This window comes from Anomaloglossus baeobatrachus, chromosome 5 (genome assembly GCF_048569485.1).
Source record: "Anomaloglossus baeobatrachus isolate aAnoBae1 chromosome 5, aAnoBae1.hap1, whole genome shotgun sequence".
NCBI lineage: Eukaryota > Metazoa > Chordata > Amphibia > Anura > Aromobatidae > Anomaloglossus > Anomaloglossus baeobatrachus.
The window spans coordinates 544,017,024-544,031,257 of NC_134357.1; the positions used below are offsets into that span (position 1 = coordinate 544,017,024).

The 14,234-nt window shown below is 50.4% G+C and overlaps 1 protein-coding gene across 1 annotated transcript in view; it reads right to left on the minus strand.

The window, feature by feature from the left end:
- The window catches only part of LOC142312947 (uncharacterized), a 234,149-nt gene that overhangs the window by 145,595 nt on the left and 74,320 nt on the right, over positions 1 to 14,234 (minus strand). The window contains exons 15-21 of the mRNA XM_075351935.1: positions 13,590 to 13,624; positions 11,586 to 11,664; positions 11,277 to 11,456; positions 11,072 to 11,195; positions 10,891 to 10,988; positions 10,603 to 10,693; positions 3,224 to 3,352 (exon numbers count right to left, since the gene is read on the minus strand). Coding sequence (XP_075208050.1) covers positions 3,224 to 3,352; positions 10,603 to 10,693; positions 10,891 to 10,988; positions 11,072 to 11,195; positions 11,277 to 11,456; positions 11,586 to 11,664; positions 13,590 to 13,624 — 736 coding nt within the window. The remainder of the gene's footprint in view (positions 1 to 3,223; positions 3,353 to 10,602; positions 10,694 to 10,890; positions 10,989 to 11,071; positions 11,196 to 11,276; positions 11,457 to 11,585; positions 11,665 to 13,589; positions 13,625 to 14,234) is intronic.

Consider the following 14,234-nt stretch of genomic DNA (forward strand, 5'->3'; position numbering starts at 1 on the left):
GGCGGCTGTGACAAAAACTAACATGGCTTCTATAAACCAATCCAGCAAAATCCACTCTCTTTTCTCAAGTCTCCCTCACTTTTCTTAGCCTTGCAGTGTTCCCAAACTAAATTTAAAATCCATGTAGTTGGAATTGCTGTAGTGAGAAGAACCCACTGAATTTACAGTGTGCGTGTCTCCTGGAGCACAATCTGGGCACTATGTGTTGGGTAATAAGGCATATTTGTAATTTTCACTCTCCAAGATCTACTGCATGCTAATTTCTGGAAAGTTCCATGGAGTGAAGAGTCATTACTCCTATAGATGAATTCACGGAGGGTTATAAATTCTACAATGGAGTCACTTTATGGGATTTTCTTCTGCTTTGGTTACTTGCCATTCTGTTACATTCAGCAACTGGTGTGTCACATCTCCTCTCAGAACTGGTCCTGTGACGTCTGCATCTGTCATCAGGCGCTGCCTTCTTTCTGCAGGCGGTGCTCATTTTGGATGAGAAGTCAGAAACAGAAGCTCTGAGCGGTATAGGCCCTGTCCAGCCACAAAGGGTAGGGTGGCTGGGAACAGTAATGTCATTCAGTATGGGTGTGTGTGCAGTCCAGCTGGAGTAATAATCTCAATTCTTCAGCCAATTGGAAAGCACCACACCCTGCTAAAGCTCAAAGTATATTGCTGGAAGCTGCCAGATATAGCCTTACTCTCCTCTGGTTCAGTTCCCTGTGTTCAGCTCCCAACTTGTGTGTTTGTTTCCTGTTGTGACCCTGGCCTGTTTACTGATTACTCTTGCGTCTTCTGATTTTGTATTTTCTCCCATTTCCTGGTTCTGACCAGGCTACCTGGCTATCCTTATGCCACCTCACACTACCAAACAGCAGCTAACTCCATGGCCCCATCCTAGGGGTTCAGGAGCAAGTCCAGATCCATGTATAGGGGTTGAAGGCTTAAGGGGAAGGTAATCCTTGGGATCTGGAAAGTGGAGTAGATAGCGACCAGAAAAAAAAATTAAAACAAAAATGCAACCAGCCTGTTTGTGATAGCCATCTTTTAAGTGGCCAGGTGACCACGAACAACGTCCCCGTTTTATTGAGCCTGATAACTATTCCAGCAATATATACATTCCAAAAACTTAACAGCACTCCCTGGCCATGTGTCCAGACAGTACTGTACAACCGTATATCGGTGATTGTCGGATTCAGAAGACATTGGAAAATAATATGTGCAGTCCGATTGTTTACTATTACTTTGTGAAAATAAAAAACTTAGGGCTGCATCAACATTTTAGTGTAAAAACATTTTTTTTTCTGCATTCCACTTTGTATTAATTCCTGAATATCGTTTTTTTATACCATGACGTATGCAATTTTCTAATAACTAGGTTCTTCAATGCAATTTCAAAGGTGATGTTACCCAAAAAATAGGTTTTGTAAATTTAATTGAGCATACGAGTATAAACACTGGTTACTAAAATTGTAAGCCTTCTATCATTTTAAAAAAAAAGGATGCTTGAAAAATAAAAGAGGATGTTGGAAAAAATGTTGCAGACTTAAAATAGAAATATGATAAAATGTTATTAAAAAGGGGTTATCCGGCTTATTTTGCTTTTTTTATTATTTACACTATTGGGCTACATTGGGGCAGGTAAGTAGATAGTGAGCACTTACCTGCCCTGCTGTCAGCCTCTCTCCCCAGGCTCAGAAGGTCATGTGACTGCTCCTGCTGTGATTTTGCTACTTCCGGTCATTTCATGTCAACATGGGCAGGACCATGTTGACATGCAAATCTGCCACTGCATGTTGCCGCCCTGCTGGGCGGGTACAATGCGATGAGCCCCGCCCCCCTCCCTGTGCGCTGCTATCTGTGCCCTGTATGTGCTGGACAAACACAGGGTTGCCCTCTCTGTCTAGGACACTGTAGCGCTGTTTGCCCAACAGTGTCCTCAGCTCATTATGTTGTATGGTGCCCGGGCAACTGTGACCCCCCTCCCCCGTGCGCTGTCTCTGTGATGAATGCAGCCTCCTGTGCTCCTCGCTTCTGAATACATTCAGAAGCAGGGATGTCACCTGACACCAGCGAACAACAGCACTCAGCTCTGTATAGGATACTGCAATCATCACAGCACGGAGAAGAGACAGCATGCTGCATGGGTGAGAAGGGAGAGCGAGCGGGAGGGGGGGGGAAGGGGGCAGAGAAGAGCGTGCACGGCTGACAGAGTGGAAGGCTAGAGAAGACAGTTCATGGGGGTGAAAGACAGGGGAGTGCTAGGGGGCAGAGGAGACAGTGCAGTGGGAGAGAAGAGAGTGCATGAGGGGGGATTATGTATAATATATTATATAACGCTAGGTGTGTGTGTGTGTGTGTGTGTGTGTCCATCCTATAGACTCACATTAGGGGCTATATATAATTTTCATTACATAGTATTCATTTATCTATCAGGTGCTGGGGCAGTATACTGACATGGAATGTGTGGGCAAAGGGCGGGCAGGGGGCTGGGCTGCACAGTGAGGCCGGGCGGTGCCAGCTGTGACTGTGGGTTTGGCAGTCAAACATGTTATGTTAGGTTGTGCTGAATGTAAACAAAGAGCTGCAGAGAATAAAGTGAAAAATCAAGAAAACAAGAGTTAGAAAACAAAAAAATAATGTAGGGGGTGTTTTATATGACAATACAGCACAGATAAACTCCAAAAAAAAAAATTGAGTTAATGTCGGACAACTCCTTTAACTATTTTCTGTGGTTTTAAGAGCCTACAAATGTAAAGTTTGAAACTTACAAATCTTTATAAAATTTGTACATTTTCTGGTAATTTCAAAAATAAATGCATCAACCGAAAAACTGCCAGAAGTACAGAAAAAAAATAAATCTCAGAATCACTGGAATCAGAAGAAATATTTCCCACATTCTGAACAAGAAAAAGGCTTCCCCCCTGTATGACTTCTCTGGTGTATTTCAAGAAATAATTTATACGTAAAACATTTCCCACATTCGGAACATGAATATGGCTTTTTCCCAGTATGAATTCTCTCATGCCTAACTATGTTTTCCAATTAAAACATCTCCCAAATTTGGAACAAGAAAATCTCTTCTCCTCTGTGTTAATTTTTTGATGGTTAACAAAAGATGTTTTGAGAGAAAAATGTTCACATTCTGAATGTGAAATTGGCTTCTTTGCAGTTTGTAATGAGTCAGAAGATAGGACATGTTTGAAAGGAACAAATGATTGACATTTACTGTGAAGAGATGATGGGATATCTGGAGCAATGGCATTCACTTCAGATGACCTTGCGATCACACAGGATAAAATTGATTTCATAAGTGACGGTGTGAGCAGTCCCTCTGTTCTCTTGGTGCAGTCATCTGCTGGGAATAAAATAAATTATTATTTTTTTAAATAAAATGTCCTTGAAATTAAAGTTTTTCAACATTGGTACTCAAAATGTCCATAGAAATAACGTTATGTAATAAAATAGAATTATTCACTAAACTGCTGTTAGGAAATGTGTTTGACTTAATTTCTCTATAGCACCTGAAAAGGTTAAGAAATAAAAAAAAATTACATTTTTACGACTATAATAAAGCTTTAGCTGTACATTTTTCTTCATTTTCACATGGAGTAATAAGAAGAAATGGACCCTAAAATATATTACACAATTTCTCTTGGCAATACCCCATATGTGGTCAAAAACTGCTGTTTGGGGCCAAGAAAGGGCTTGGAAATGAAAGAGCGCTATTTGATTCTTGGAGTGCAAATTTGACTGAAACATATGGTGGATGTCATGTCACATTTGTAGAGTCCTTCAAATACCAAAACAAGAGAAACCCCCACAAGTGACACCATATTTGAAACTAGACCCCTCGAGTAATGTACCCATAGCTGCTTCACAGAACTTTTTAAAATTTGGATGGAAGTACAAAATGTACTTTTTTCCCTTTAAAATGCAATTTTCACAAGGGGTAACAGGAAAATTGAATTTGATAAGCTATTTTTCCCAAATGTGTTAATACTCCATTACCACATATGTAGACAAAGAAGGGAATTTTGTTTACTTACCGTAAATTCCTTTTCTTCTAGCTCCTATTGGGAGACCCAGACAATTGGGTGTATAGCTTCTGCCTCCGGAGGCCACACAAAGTATTACACTGAAAAAGTGTAACCCCTCCCCTCTGCCTATACACCCTCCCGTGGATCACGGGCTCCTCAGTTTTGGTGCAAAAGCAGGAAGGAGGAAACTTATAAATTGGTCTGGGGTAAATTCAATCCGAAGGATGTTCGGAGAACTGAAACCATAACCAAAAGAACAATTCAACATGAACAACATGTGTACACAAAAGAACAACCAGCCCGAAGGGAACAGGGGCGGGTACTGGGTCTCCCAATAGGAGCTAGAAGAAAAGGAATTTACGGTAAGTAAACAAAAATCCCTTCCACTTTGTCGCTCCATTGGGAGACCCAGACAATTGGGACGTCCAAGAGCAGTCCCTGGGTGGGTAAAAGAATACCTCAATAAAAAGAGCCGAAAACGACCCCCTCTTACAGGTGGGCAACCGCCGCCTGAAGGACTCGCCTACCTAGACTGGCATCTGCCGAAGCATAGGTATGCACTTGATAGTGTTTTGTGAAGGTGTGCAGACTAGACCAGGTAGCTGCCTGACACACCTGCTGAGCCGTAGCCCGGTGTCGCAATGCCCAGGACGCACCCACGGCTCTGGTAGAATGGGCTTTCAGCCCCGAAGGAAGAGGAAGCCCCGAAGAACGGTAGGCTTCAAGAATCGGTTCCTTGATCCACCGAGCCAAAGTTGACTTGGAAGCCTGCGAACCCTTACGCTGGCCAGCGACCAGGACAAAGAGCGCATCTGAACGGCGCAGGGGCGCCGTGCGAGACACGTAGAGCCGGAGTGCTCTCACTAGATCTAATGAATGCAAATCCTTTTCACACTGGTGAACTGGATGAGGGCAAAAGGACGGTAAGGAGATATCCTGATTGAGATGAAAAGGAGATACCACCTTAGGGAGAAACTCCGGGACAGGACGCAGAACCACCTTATCCTGGTGAAAAACCAGGAAAGGGGATTTGCATGACAGCGCTGCAAGCTCCGACACTCTTCGGAGTGAGGTAATTGCCACAAGAAATGCCACCTTCTGCGAAAGACGTGATAAAGAGACATCCCTCAGCGGCTCGAAAGGTGGTTTTTGAAGAGCCATTAACACCCTGTTAAGGTCCCAGGGTTCCAGCGGACGCTTGTAGGGTGGAACTATGTGGCAAACTCCCTGCAGGAACGTGCGGACCTGCGGAAGCCTTGCCAGGCGCTTTTGAAAAAATACTGAGAGCGCCGATACTTGTCCCTTGAGAGAGCCGAGTGACAAACCCTTGTCCATTCCTGATTGAAGGAATGAAAGAAAAATGGGTAAGGCAAAAGGCCAGGGAGTAAAACCCTTATCAGAGCACCAGGACAAGAAGATCCGCCACGACCTGTAATAGATCTTGGCGGACGTTTGTTTCCTGGCCTGTCTCATAGTGGCAATGACATCCTGAGATAAACCCGACGACGCTAGGAGCCAGGACTCAATGGCCACACAGTCAGGTTGAGGGCCGCAGAATTCAGATGGAAAAACGGCCCTTGTGACAGCAGGTCTGTGCGGTCTGGAAGCGCCCACGGCTGACCCACCGTGAGATGCCACAGATCCGGGTACCACGACCGCCTCGGCCAATCTGGAGCGACGAGAATGGCGCGACGACAGTCGGATCTGATCTTGCGTAACACTCTGGGCAACATCGCCAGAGGAGGAAACACATAAGGGAGTCGAAACTGCGACCAATCCTGAACTAACGCGTCCGCCGCCAGAGCTCTGTGATCTTGAGACCGTGCCATGAAGGCCGGGACCTTGTTGTTGTGCCGTGACGCCATGAGATCGACGTCCGGCGTTCCCCAGCGGCGACAGATCTCTCGAAACACGTCTGGGTGAAGAGACCATTCCCCCGCATCCATGCCCTGACGACTGAGAAAATCTGCTTCCCAGTTTTCTACGCCCGGGATGTGAACTGCGGAGATGGTTTAGGCTGTGGCTTCCGCCCACAGCAGAATCCGCCGGACTTCCTGGAAGGCTTGACGGCTGCGCGTGCCGCCCTGGTGGTTGATGTACGCGACCGCCGTGGCGTTGTCCGACTGTATGCGGATCTGCCTGCCCTCCAGCCACCGATGGAACGCCTTTAGGGCTAGATACACTGCCCTTATCTCCAGAACATTGATCTGAAGGGAAGACTCTATCGGAGTCCAGGTTCCCTGAGCCCTGTGGTGGAGAAAAACCGCTCCCCACCCTGACAGGCTCGCGTCCGTGGTGACCACAGCCCAGGTTGGGGGTAGGAAGGATTTTCCTTGCGATAGAGAATTGGGAAGGAGCCACCACTGAAGAGACGTCTTGGTTGCAAGGGAAAGAGACGTTCCTGTCGAGGGAAGTCGACCTCCTGTCCCATTTGCGGAGAATGTCCCATTGGAGTGGCCGCAGATGGAATTGCGCGAACGGCACTGCCTCCATCGCTGCCACCATCTTCCCCAGGAAGTGCATGAGGCGCCTCAAGGGGTGTGACTGACCCCGAAGAAGAGATTGCACCCCTGCCTGCAGAGAAAGCTGTTTGTCCAGCGGTAGCTTGACTACCGCTGACTGTGTATGAAACTCCATCCCGAGGTAAGTCAGTGATTGGGTCGGTGTCAACTTGGATTTTGGGAAGTTGATGATCCACCCGAACTGCTGGAGAGTCGCCAGAGCGACGGTAAGGCTGTGTTGACACGCCACCCGAGAAGGTGCCCTGACTAGGAGATCGTCTAAGTAGGGAATCACCGAGTGGCCCTGAGAGTGTAGGACCGCCACAACGGATGCCATGACCTTGGTGAACACCCGTGGGGCTGTCGCCAGGCGGAAAGGCAATGCCACGAACTGAAGGTGTTCGTCCCCGATGGCGAAACGCAAGAAGCGTTGATGTTCGGGTGCGATCGGCACGTGGAGATAAGCATCCTTGATGTCGATCGATGCTAGGAAGTCTCCTTGTGACATCGAGGCGATGACCGAGCAGAGAGATTCCATCCGAAACCGTCTGGTGCTCACATGTCTGTTGAGCAGTTTGAGGTCCAGAACGGGACGGAATGATCCGTCCTTCTTTGGCACCACGAACAAGTTGGAGTAAAAGCCGCGACCACGTTCCTGAGGGGGGAACGGGGATCACAACTCCTTCTGTCTTCAGAGCGTCCACTGCCTTAAAAAGTGCGTCGGCCCGAGCGGGGGGCGGAGAGGTTCTGAAGAAACGAGTCGGAGGACGAGAGCTGAACTCTATCCTGTAACCGTGAGACAGAATGTCTCTCACCCATCGGTCTTGAACATGTGGCCACCAGGCGTCGCAAAAGCGGGAGAGCCTGCCACCGACCGAGGATGCGGCTCGGGGATGCCGAGAGTCATGAGGAGGCCGCCTTGGAGGCAGTGCCTCCTGCGGCCTTTTGGGGGCGTGACTTGGACCGCCACGCATAGGAGTTCCTCTGGCCTTTCTCCGGCCTGCTGGACGAAGAGGATTGGGGCTTGGCGGAGGGACGAAAGGACCGAAACCTCGATTGTATTTTCCGTTGCTGAGGTCTCTTAGGTTTGGCCTGGGGTAAGGAGGAGTCCTTTCCCTTGGATTCCTTAATAATCTCATCCAATCGTTCGCAAAACAAGCGGTCGCCAGAAAACGGCAAACCGGTTAAGAACCTCTTGGAGGCCGAGTCTGCCTTCCATTCGCGCAGCCACATGGCCCTGCGGACTGCCACAGAATTAGCGGATGCCACCGCTGTACGGCTAGCAGAGTCTAGGACTGCGTTCATGGCGTAGGAAGAAGAAGCTGACGCTTGAGAAGTCAAAGACGCAACCTGCGGAGCAGAATTACGTGTGACCGCATTAATCTCAGCCAGACAAGCTGAGATAGCTTGGAGTGCCCACACGGCTGCAAAGGCCGGGGCAAAAGACGCGCCCGTGGCTTCATAGATGGACTTCACCAGTGGCATCTTTTAGCGATGAGCCATCTGCAACCGATACCACAGATCTAGCCGCCAGCCTAGAGACTGGAGGATCCACCTTGGGACATTGAGCCCAACCCTTAACGACTTCAGAGGGGAAGGGGTAACGTGTGTCAGTAAGGCGCTTAGTAAAGCGCTTGTCCGGAACCGCTCTGGGCTTCTGGACAGCATCCCTGAAGTTAGAGTGATCGAAAAACGCACTCAGTGTACGTTTGGGGAACCGAAACTGGTGTTTCTCCTGCTGAGAAGCCGACTCCTCTACAGGTAGAGGCGGGGGAGAGAGATCTAACACCTGGTTGATGGACGATATAAGATCATTTACTAAGGCGTCCCCTTCAGGTGTATCAAGGTTGAGGGCGACGTCAGGGTCAGAGCCCTGAGCTGCGACGTCCGCCTCGTCCTCCAGCGAGTCCTCAAGCTGGGAACCCGAGCAGCGTGAAGAAGTCGGGGAAGATTCCCAGCGAGCCCGCTTAGCCTGTCTAGGACTGTGGTCCGGGCAGGAGTCCTCCACGTGAGACCTAGGGCCCAACCTGGGAGCACGCTGCGGTGCGGACCGAGAGGGGCCTGGAGGCGACGATCCAACAGGGGCCGGGGCCTGTGCAAGGACCGGTCTGGACTGCAAAGCTTCAAGCAGCTTGGCAGACCATTTGTCCATAGACTGAGCCATGGATTGTGAAAGTGACTCAGAGAGTCTCTCAGCAAAAGAGGCGAACTTTGTCCCTGCCGCCTGGACAGGGGGAGCAGGGGGGTCTACATGAGCCGAGGGGCCCACTAGTGACCGAGGCTCCGGCTGAGCAAGCGAAACAGGGGTCGAGCATTGCTCACAGTGAGGGTAGGTGGAACCCGCAGGTAACATAGCCCCACAAGAGGTACAGGCCGCAAAAAAACCCCTGTGCCTTAGCACCTTTGCTCCTTGTGGACGACATGCTGTTGTCTCCTAGGAGAGTGATCACTGAGGGTATATGGGAAAGGGTATACAGCCCGACCGAACAGAAATATATATATAAATACGTATCTATTCCGGCACCCTAGGGGGACCAGCACCGGGTGACCGGTGTGGCTTACCGACCGCTAAAAAGCGGAGTGTGTGTCCTCCAGATTCCCTGCCTTAGGTCTCCCAGAGCTGCAGAGCTCTTCCCTGAGAATCCTCCACCGGCAGAATGCCAAAAAAATGGCTGCCGGAGCTCTCAGGGGAGGAGTGGAGCCGTGGGCGGCGCTAGGAAAGTGCGGGAATCTGGGGTCCCCACAGTGATCAGTGAGGGGGGAGGAAACATACAGGATGCTCCGGCCCTCACATCCGACGTCAGGTCGGCAGTCCCGCCCTTACCCCTGACAGGCAGGCCCGGGGGCGGGATTTTTGCTACTAGGCCGCGATGAAGCCGGGGACTAAATTTAAGACAGCGGCCGACAAGCAGGCGCGGTCGGCGCGGAAGTCCGCCGGTCTTCTCAAATCAGCAGCTGCCGCAGCGTCCGGGAAGAAGGCGCTCCCTGCACAGTCCCCATGGGGACACAGAGTACCTTAGAGTTGCAGGGCCCGGTCCCTGAGGATGAATAGACTCCTGTCCGGAAGATTCCCACAGGGGCTGCGGAGGGAGCACGGTCCCAGTAAATGGATGACCGGTCAGGATCCCACTTCTCCCAGAGCCGCTAAGGGATGGTGAAGGAGACGGCATGAGGCTCCGGCCTTTGTACCCGCAATGGGTACCTCAACCTTAACAGCACCGCCGACGTAGTGGGGTGAGAAGGGAACATGCCGGGGGCCCCGTGAGGGCCCTCTTTTCTTCCAACCGATATAACTAATATGAGAATGCTGAGTGGATGTGTGCCTCCTTCCACACAAAGCATAAAACTGAGGAGCCCGTGATGCACGGGAGGGTGTATAGGCAGAGGGGAGGGGTTACACTTTTTAAAGTGTAATACTTTGTGTGGCCTCCGGAGGCAGAAGCTATACACCCAATTGTCTGGGTCTCCCAATGGAGCGACAAAGAAAAATAATTTTATATTTCCTTCACCATATTCTGATTTTTACCGAAAGAGCCATGAGGGATTGTTTTTGCAGTTTAATTTGACATTTTCATTGATACTATTTTTTTTATACATATGATTTTTTGGCTGCTTTTTAAAAAAACGTTTAGGTGCAAGTATGCTGAAAATCGTAATTTTTGTCTTAATTTTTATTACTTTTTTCTTACTGTGTCCATCGTATGGATTACATAACATGACAGTTTCATAATTCAGGTTGTTCCAGATGCAGTAATACCAATTATATGTAAATATTTGTACATTTTGACTTTCACAGAAAAGCTTCATTTTTGTGGCAATACGGCTTTTCATGCATTGTGTGCTTTTTTTAGTGGGTTTTTGTTTTTTTTTTAAAACTTTTTAATATATTTCACTTAACACTGTTTTATTTAGTCCCACTGAGGCATTCAGTCCCCAAAATAATATGAACAGTTCCAGGTGGAACAGAATGTTGTGGTCTATGGCCGGAGAACACCACCGATAAAGCAGCCACAGCCGGTGACTGGGAAGAATCTGTGACTTCTCTACAATTAGTGGTCATTACTCACCTGGGTAGTCATATGTAGGAATCTCCTCTTTACACCACTCATCACCCCTCACATATGTCTCTGTAGTATTAATATGGGTCAGATCTTCACCCTGAAATAAATATTGTAAAAGTCACAGACAGATGGAGAAGTCCCATCTATGATCAGCTCTAATCCTGCCATCTCCACCGCTCTCATTACACAAGTATAAAACATATAATACTGGAGGATAAAACAAGACTGAGCACAAGACCTTCACAGCCGTCTACACATCATAGGGAGATTTCATGACACCTTCTCTCCATCTACCTGATGATCCTGAGGAACATTGGGATCTTCTTGTTTACAGTCCTGTGGAAGAAGAGGATGGGGACATCTCTCTGGTGTTGTCCTCTTACTGGATAGACCTGGAGGAGACACATACAGGGACTGAATTCATTCCTTACATACAGATAATTATAGGCCGTGTGTATTTAGTCCTGTTTATTACCTGGTGATGTGAGGGGCTGGGGAACCTCCATCATGACGTCCTTGTACAGATCTCTGTGTCCTTCTAAATACTCCCACTCCTCCATGGAGAAATAGACGGCGACGTCCTGACACCTTATAGGAACCTGACACATACAATAATACCATCATCCCCGAATCCCTTCATAGCATTACTGTATAATGTCCCAGCATTCCAGCAGTGTCACCTCTCCAGTCAGCAGCTCAATCATCTTGTAGGCGAGTTCTAGGATCTTCTGGTCATTGATGTCCTCATGTATCAAGGGGTGAGGTGGAGGCCCTGTGATTGGGTTCAGGGGTCTTCCCCATCCCTCAGACACAGGGGCCTGACAGCGCTCACTAGAGGTCTTCTTCACTACTGTGTAATCCTGGTTATGGAGAGACACAGTAATAAATCTCACTACAGACATTTCCAGAGTCCTCACCTCTCCAGTTCTGTCCATCTGTTATTCCCATAGATAAGAATGATGTAATGTGACGTCATCAGAATCTCTCACCTGTCCAGTAAGCCTGAAGAGGATCTCTAGGGTGAGGTGTAATATCCTCTCCGCCATCTTGTCCTTGTCGATATCCATCCTTGACAAGTAAATCAGAAAAATTAACTTAACAGGGAACCAGTCAGGTGGAATATGCACCCAGAACTACAAGCAGTTCTGGGTGAATATTTCTAATGCTTGCCTAGCAGTCACAGCCTACTGTAGCAAAGATAAAGAAATCTTTAGAAAAAGTAAATTGAAAGATCCTTTATTATATGCTAATGATGCCAGCGACTAGTCACAAGAGTGTTACTTCCCTTGGCTAGTCGGCCCAATTAGCATGTAAGCACGTCCCTGTTGCAGAGCCTCTGAGGTGCCAGAACAGCAGAAACCCCCACAAGTGACCCCATTTTGGAAACTAGACACCTCAGTGAATTCATACTGAAATGCAGTAAGCATATTGACTCTACAGGTGTGTCACAAAATTGTCACAGCCTCCAGAGTCTATCTCACCCTCATAAACAACTACCAAAATCTGCCCTCACTAAGGTTTTGTTCAGATGCGAGCGTTCTCTTCATCCTTCCTCCATTTCTTCTAAGTTAGAATGAGGAAGTCAGAGCCGCCTCCATTATACTGTATCTGTACTGAGGGAACATTATACTGTGTGGAGGCAGAAAGGGGCCGGGGACCGAGGGCAGGAAAGGGGCCGGGGACCGAGGGCAGGAAAGGGGCCGAGGGCAGGAAAGGGGCCGAAGACTGAGGGCAGAAAAGGGCCGAGGACCGGGGGCAGAAAGGGGCCGAGGACCGAGGGCAGGAAAGGGGCCGAGGGCCGAGGGCAGGAAAGGGGCCGAAGACTGAGGGCAGAAAAGGGCCGAGGACCGAGGGCAGAAAGGGGCCGAGGGCAGAAAGGGGCCGAGGACCGAGGGCAGAAAGGGGCCGAGGACCGAGGGCAGAAAGGGGCCGAGGACCGAGGGCAGAAAGGGGCCGAGGACCGAGGGCAGAAAGGGGCCGAGGACAGAGGGCAGAAAGGGGCCGAGGACCGAGGGCAGAAAGGGGCCGAGGGCAGGAAAGGGGCCGGGGACCGAGGGCAGGAAAGGGGCCGGGGACCGAGGGCAGGAAAGGGGCCGGGGACCGAGGGCAGGAAAGGGGCCGGGGACCGAGGGCAGGAAAGGGGCCGGGGACCGAGGGCAGGAAAGGGGCCGGGGACCGAGGGAAGGAAAGGGGCCGGGGACCGAGGGAAGGAAAGGGGCCGGGGACCGAGGGAAGGAAAGGGGCCGGGGACCGAGGGAAGGAAAGGGGCCGAGGACCGAGGGAAGGAAAGGGGCCGAGGACTGAGGGCAGAAAAGGGCCGAGGACCGAGGGCAAGAAAGGGGCCGAGGGCAGAAAGGGTCCGAGGACTGAGAGCAGAAAGGGTCCGAGGACTGAGGGCAGGAAAGGGTCCGAGGACTGAGGGCAGGAAAGGGTCCGAGGACTGAGGGCAGGAAAGGGTCCGAGGACTGAGGGCAGGAAAGGGTCCGAGGACCGAGGGCAGGAAAGGGTCCGAGGACTGAGGGCAGGAAAGGGGCCGAGGACCGAGGGCAGGAAAGGGGCCGAGGACCGAGGGCAGGAAAGGGGCCGAGGACCGAGGGCAGGAAAGGGGCCGAGGACTGAGGGCAGGAAAGGGGCCGAGGACTGAGGGCAGAAAGGGGCCGAGGACCGAGGGCAGGAAAGGGGCCGAGGACTGAGGGCAGGAAAGGGGCCGAGGACTGAGGGCAGGAAAGGGGCCGAGGACTGAGGGCAGGAAAGGGGCCGAGGACTGAGGGCAGAAAGGGGCCGAGGACTGAGGGCAGGAAAGGGACAGAGGACTGAGGGTAGACGGGTTTCCTCACTTCCGGCCTCTCATAGTTGGGGCGTCTGTATCTATCAGAGGAAAAGGAACAAAAACCTCACGATTCATAGAAATCAGCGAGAGAAAAACCCCAAGAACGTCTCAGAGCTGAAGGGGTTAATGCCCCCTGCCCCAGTAATGGGGAGTATCCACTCACCTCCTCCTGCAGAGCCGCACACTAGATATATGGCTGCTCTGTGCTTCCAGGACCTGTGATGATGTCACATGGAGGGGAGGAGTCAGGGGTCACATGATCAGCTCCTCAGTGTATGCAGGACTCTGCTGATCTTGTGACGCTGGACGCCTCCCACTGACAGCCGACCAGATCTATGTCAAAGTTCACTTATTGGTATACATCAGACTGTGCCTCAGAGCGACTGTAGACAGCTGCTGAGAACATACAGTATCAGGAGAGCCGGGTCCTGTCACCTGTCACCGCCCGGCCATGTGCTGACCTGGCTGCACAGACTTCTCTCCTGCCGCAGGCACGCTCGCTGCCCACCATGTACAGTGTGGGTATGTCTGCTGTACTGGGATACGGCCGGCACTTTTGCAAGTTTAAAGCTACAGTGCGCGGTCAAAATAAAGAGAAGGTTAGGCGGCCCAAAGCAGTTGCAGAGGCACCAGCCCAGGGGGCATTTGCCTCCCCGCCCCCCCGGGCTAGCCCGCCCCTGATCATTGGTATAGACCTGCAGACATTGGGGTCAACACAGTCCCCCTGGAGCTAACTATTGCATGTCCTGTGTTTCCCCATACCCAGGTATATTGCCCTTGCTACCGAGATCCTGAATCTCCTGGAAAA